Source organism: Crassostrea angulata, chromosome 4 (genome assembly GCF_025612915.1).
Source record: "Crassostrea angulata isolate pt1a10 chromosome 4, ASM2561291v2, whole genome shotgun sequence".
Classification (NCBI taxonomy): Eukaryota; Metazoa; Mollusca; class Bivalvia; order Ostreida; family Ostreidae; genus Magallana; species Magallana angulata.
Genome location: NC_069114.1, coordinates 39,658,755 through 39,664,959, shown reverse-complemented (window position 1 = coordinate 39,664,959; position 6,205 = coordinate 39,658,755). Strand labels below are relative to the sequence as shown.

General features: G+C 33.4%; 1 protein-coding gene across 1 annotated transcript; it reads right to left on the bottom strand.

Moving 5' to 3' along the window:
- Positions 1 to 3,960: 3,960 nt before the first annotated feature.
- Positions 3,961 to 5,845, bottom strand: LOC128182003 (uncharacterized). The gene is made up of 4 exons (XM_052850593.1): positions 5,730 to 5,845; positions 5,467 to 5,557; positions 4,653 to 4,799; positions 3,961 to 4,342 (listed from the first exon to the last, which is right to left on the bottom strand). The coding sequence occupies exons 1-4, from the start codon at positions 5,748 to 5,750 to the stop codon at positions 4,074 to 4,076; spliced, it is 528 nt and encodes a 175-aa protein (XP_052706553.1). The 5' UTR covers positions 5,751 to 5,845; the 3' UTR covers positions 3,961 to 4,073.
- Positions 5,846 to 6,205: the final 360 nt, after the last annotated feature.

Genomic DNA, 6,205 nt, shown 5'->3' with positions numbered 1-6,205 from the left:
GATAGCTAGCCTGGAATGCCTATTTTTCTGTAATATTTTAGTAATTTCTTTCAGTTTTCATTTGATACTTTTTTAATTTATTTTATTTTTATTACACATAAATCCACATACATATGTACACAGACGTATAAAAATATTTCAGACATATTTCATACATTTAAAATTTTTACATATATATATTATAATATCTTATTGATTTTAAAAAATAAATTATCTATATACTGTGTTGATATGTGTTTTTCTTGCAAAAAATAAATCAATATTTAGCAGTAGATAAAGAGAGAAAAAAGGGAGAGAAGGAAATAAAAAGAAATAGAAAAGGCGGTGGGTACATATATCAAATTATATGGTCACGAATCAATATATTTCAGAATAAAGAATAGTTTAAGCCATCACAAATGTAATAAAACATGCCATAATTTCATTTGTTATTTAAAAAAAAGTCTTCATGACATTACTGGACATGATTTATTATTTATTAATACCATGCATGCATTTATTCACACCGAATTTTAAACTCTAGTATGTGTTACTTGCAACCAAAATAATTTTTGTACTTTCTCATAAAAAGATAGAAAAAAATCGTATTGAATAATTAAGAGCATATATCCATCTTTGAACAACGACATCATGTTTCAGAAATAATACTCTAACGATCCATGATATAAAATTTTCAGTTGTCCTTGCTGATTACATATCGTTTCTGAGAAAATGTTGAATGATTTTTCTCTTTATATTATGTTAAACTTCACCCCCACCCCCACCCCCATTGTGTCCCAACCCTACCCCCGGGGATCATGATTTGAATAAACTTTAATATACCTTACGTAAGGATACTTCCACCTAAGTTTCAGCTTTTCTGGCCAGTCAGACTCTGAGAAGAATTTAGAAAAATGCAAATTTCAATAATTCTAAATTATCACCCCTTTGAAAAGGGCAAGGCCCTTCATTTGAACAAACATGAATCTCCTTTACTCAATGATACTCCGTACCTAGTTTGGTTGAAATTGACCCGAAGAAGGTGAAAAGTGTACGACAACGACAACACCAACGAAAACGACGACAGTCAACAGACAAATTTTAATCAGAAAAGCTTACTTGAGCGTTCGGCTTGGGTGAACTGAAAAGAATAGAAAAAAACCCACCACCAAAAAACGAAAAACCGACATATAACAAAAACAAGAGCAAACAAAATAAACAAAACATAAGCAAAAATAAACACACAAAAATGATTCAACGTGAGAAAAGATAAGGCAATATATTTCATTTAATATCTTTTTTTATTAAATTCAACTGTGCGTGCTACAGGTGAGCACGATGACGTCCACGGGAATTAACTTAGAATGACAACATGTTGCATGATTAATGAATAAATTCATGTAATGATAGGGAAACAAACACGGCAGTGGTTGTGTTAGTACATCACAAGGGTGCATATTTCCTCAAAACAAAATAATGAACGAGCATTTAGCAGTGGATATTACCAATCAATCATAAATAGAAGTATCTGATAAGAATGGTAAAAATTAAGGTTTTGCGTCGCAAATTCTCTCTCTCTCTCTCTCTCTCTCTCTCTCTCTCTCTCTCTCTCTCTCTCTCTCTCTCTCTCTTACACACCCTATATTCAACGTAGATAACGCAACAGTGTTTTTTGTTGAAAGGACTCTTAAGACGAAGAGTGTTATTTAATCAGTGTTATTTGTAAATCAAGTTGCGTATTGTTTGACGTTGTGTGTGAAAAATGCATCCAAAAAGTAAATGCTATTATAAGACAGCAAAAATATAATGCTCATAGAGATATTAAGAATTTTTCCGTAAATGAAAGTTGATGTGAACAAGACAGTACAACATGGTTGTAAAGAAAATCAATTATAACACAGATTCATTTAGGTCTTTTTCCAAAGATTACCAGAGCGAGTAAGCTGTTCCTCGGAGCTATGTGTTTACATAGTATCAATCCCTGCTCGTGATAAATTCTATCTCCGTACATTTTAACATCTTCACTCACAAATTTTTAATAAATAAAAAAAAAAGCACGCACATGTACAAGCCGAATTAGACTATCCTTTATAAGTCTTGAATTTCAAACAGGATACCGTAACAATATTACTTAGGTGAAAATAGGTCGTGAACACAGGGAATTGGCGATATATATTTTTCTCAGAATAAAAAATAAATTCCCTCTACCTGACAAGGTACAAATCGCAGCCATCTTGGATTTTTTTAAACTGTCACATCATCAGCTTGGAAGTTTCACTCAAAACTCGTCAAGAAAATTACTTTGCGATCATTTCCTTTTCCGATCGGTCCGTGGACATCTAAGCTTCCAAATGAATGAACCAAACCAGCGCATTACCCCTACCAATAGTGATTAACATTTTACTTTACAATGAAATTTTTTCAATGATTAGGTGTATGTAAGTAAAATACGGGTCAGCAAAAGAGGTAGAATTTGGGGTCAGGCTTTTTATCAGAATAAGAATAGGGATGCTGGTAAAAAAAATTAATACGGCCCCCAGTAAACATACAAAAAACATTTCAAGAATATATCTGTTTCATTTTATATGTACTTTATCTTTGATTCATGTACCTTCATAAAATTTCTTTTTTATTCGCGATGTAAAAATCATTTGGAAGTTATGCATCAATATCTGAAGAAGGGGCACACTGTTTTCTTTTATTTTTCATAGACTTAAAGCTCCACCACATTTCAAAGTCTTTATAGTGCAATTAGGTACACATACATTTTACTCCTTCAGCTGGTCAATGTATTTTATCAAAATCTATATACAATGTATGAAATGAGTAATAGAATCATTCATTATTACGAGTGTGGGATGGTGAAATTCCACCGAGGGGACAGGATTCACTGTCTAGCACGAGGCTCTGCCGAATCCTAGACCGTTAATCTTGGCCCCGAGGTGGAATTTCACCATCCCACACGAATATATATAATAAATGATTATTTTCTCGCATTATTTTACATTAAAAAACGATGTCTGACAACTTTCTGTTAGGACGTTCAAAAGATTACTCTCAGTTTATCCCTCTGCGTGCTTTAAAAAGCGCAAGTCAAAGTAAGAGCTTACGACAGGTTTTTTTTTCAATAAAAATATAATAAATTTTAATCAATTAAGCAAAACAATTACTTAGTGAATAATATCAATCGATCATTTTGCATCTCCCTACAGCAGACTCTGCTTATATTAACTTTTTAAAAGATGCAGAAGTCAACTTATATTGATAATCTGGCGTGAACTATTTTACTCTTTCACAACATTACTCGTCTGAACAAGGCGGGTCACGTGACATACATTTTGGTTAGCGTGTTCGATGTGACTATATATATGCAATTGTTTTGCCTCGGACTAGAATGTCTCGACGTCATTGGATGAATCGCGTCACGTGGTAGCCTCATATATTTCTTTACAGGGCAAGCGTCAAAATTTATACGGCAACATGGCGGACGTAACGTTATTTGAGCTGATTTTTTTACACAAACGTTCAACCATACCTTTAATTTTTAAGCCCCAAAATATTTAGAGTGACCCCCCTTTGCCCGTGACGTAATATTATGATCCTACAATAGCATCGAGGTTTGCACAAACAACTGACGAGGAAGGTAAAAAATTAGAGAATTGAGCTATGAATTTAATCGTTATATATTATCTTTTGTTCACTTATTAGGTTTGTTACTGACTGTTTACAGAAATTTGTGGGGTCGGTAAAGTCCATAGAAGGCTCGGCTCTGCCTTGCCTTCTATGGACTTTACCGACCCCACAAATTTCTGTAAACAGTCAGTAACGAATGTTGCGAATGAAATTTACTGTTCAGATCACCGATAATGTGCCGATTATGTGTCATTCAATACATTAAAAAACGATCCAAGCTTTTAATACAAACCAGGAAGTTTTATTCACTCTAATTTGAAAATTAGCAAAATTTTGATAGATGTTCTGTAATTCAATTTAAAAAAAGATGAAATATGTTAAGTGATATTGTCCTTTAAGAAAATAGACATTTTTTGATTTCAATAATAATCACTTTATTATCCACAAGACAGTCATAAACATTAAGCGGATATGGCGTGATTACAACTTCCTTGACACCAGGCGGGGCAAGTTCTCCCTTTTCTGCACAGCGCTGCAGAGAGACGGTTGGCAAACTTGTGGCAGTTGTTGCGAAGAAGATGATATTTGCCAAAACTACATCTGTAGTTTTTGGCACAGCCCTTGATGCATTTGACACTCAATTCACTGTATCCGGCCGGGGATTTCTCCATTTTCCCTTTGCATTTGTGTCCCATAAGACGTTGTCTCGAATAGTAAGCATACGAATTGCCTATTATTATAATTAATTCTATATCATGATATTTGAAATACAATTTGTGATGCAAAGTTAACAATATAAAAGATCAAAATCAATCTTCCTCCTTTTTAAATGTATAACACATTCTCATTTCATTTGATTGATTGAAATATTAAAAATATTGCTTTTACAATTTGTTTGTTGTCAGTTTTGATACAAAGGTAAAGATGAACTTAACATTTACATATGTACAAACTTTTACTTGGTTTTTTTTTGTGGGAAAAATGTTCATCTTGAAAAGAAAGGGCAATGTGAGTCAATATATGACATATGTTGTACTCACTCATGAAGTCGAAGTAAAATCCTTTGTAGTAGATGAATCGGTGACTCAATGCTATAGTGGATCTCCACGGAGCACGGCGTTTTCCCTTTCCGTGTTTCATCATGCACCATAAGTTGGTAGTGCCAAAATAGTATGGGGAAGCACCACCTATGTAAAACAAAAACACCTAACTAATGTAGTATATTACTCACCACATCCCCCCAAAAACACATGTACAAAATACCATCAACGTCATAAAAAACTGGAATAAATATCCGTTTCGATTAAGAGTTCGTACAAACTTTTGCGGTATAAAATTCGTATCAAGTTTGTTTTTACCTACATAAATTTCCTAGAAATAAAGTCAATAACATAAGCATAACTCAAAAATGCTTTAATTTTTATTATAATTACTAAGAAAATTTTAAATGTGTTTAACATTTCATATTCATTGTAGATTAGTCAAAAGACTACGTTGAATGTATCCTCTCTAGTTAAGTGAAATGTTATATCTCTGAAATTAATCATGTTTAACATCAAACTCAAGTGATAACGGGTTTTCTGAATGCGTGTTCATTGAACACTGTGTATGATTGTATATTTATAAGCTCACAGAGTATACACTTGAAACATTCGACATAGGTACATGTAAAGCCCGAGTATTCAGGGAAATTATTAAAAATCAAATCTTTTCTCCGATGAAAATACATTTTTAAATTTCATACCCCCTTCTCTGTCTACAATTCTTACATACAAAACATAATATAAAGGAACATTCTTTTACTAGTATTTCTATTACCATCTTTATTTCTAACAATCCAAAGAACATAAATACCTCTTTTTCCACATTGTTTATTTTTCTTGTACTTTCTCCACCACCAGGCGTCCGCGTTATCGCAGAACATTGCTATCACCAAAATAGCCACCTACATGAAAAAGAAGATGACAACCAAAAAACCTAACTCCTTTCACATATAGAGGACAAACAAATTGCCTTCACTAACAAAAAAGGTATGTATAATGGAATGAAATAAATAGAATTCCATTGGTTAAAAAAATCTTTCACTATTGTAAAATTGAAAAAAAAATTGTACTTACCGTCAGCAGTTTCAAATGCATCTTGCTTTGATGACCATAGACTACACATCGACAGTGTAAGGTATTCTAACTAATTTATCATTTATATACCGGATTGCTACTGCAACCGGATTGTTACTGCAATCAGATTGCTAGCCTGGACATTTTGACAAAAAACTGAAACCATGTGGCATTATATAAATAGTGCCTGTTTTGGAGGGTAACAGTTGAAATTGACACTCCGAGAAAACCATTGTCAACCGACGCGAAGCGGAGGTTGACAATGGTTTTCGAGGGGTGTCAATTCCAACTGCAACCCTCCCAAACAGGCACTATTTATTTTATTATACTGAATATCTTAATTTTTGGAGATAAAAAATTACTGCTATAGAAATGACGTGAATTCTATGGTGAACCGCACGCGCATTATTTACGCGCATGTAACAATTCGTTGTGCTACCCGTTGCCAGCCAAGTTTGTTGCAAACGCTGAAGGTG

What these genes read in the sequence shown, in the direction of transcription:
- LOC128182003 (XM_052850593.1), bottom strand. Translation starts at nt 5,750, where the DNA reads ATGCATTTGAAACTGCTGACG. An exon ending in TGCATTTGAAACTGCTGACG is followed by an intron (nt 5,558 to 5,729) that starts GTAAGTACAATT and finishes TTTTTCATGTAG; the next exon opens with GTGGCTATTTTGGTGATAGC. An exon ending in ATTTTACTTCGACTTCATGA is followed by an intron (nt 4,343 to 4,652) that starts GTGAGTACAACA and finishes TTATAATAATAG; the next exon opens with GCAATTCGTATGCTTACTAT.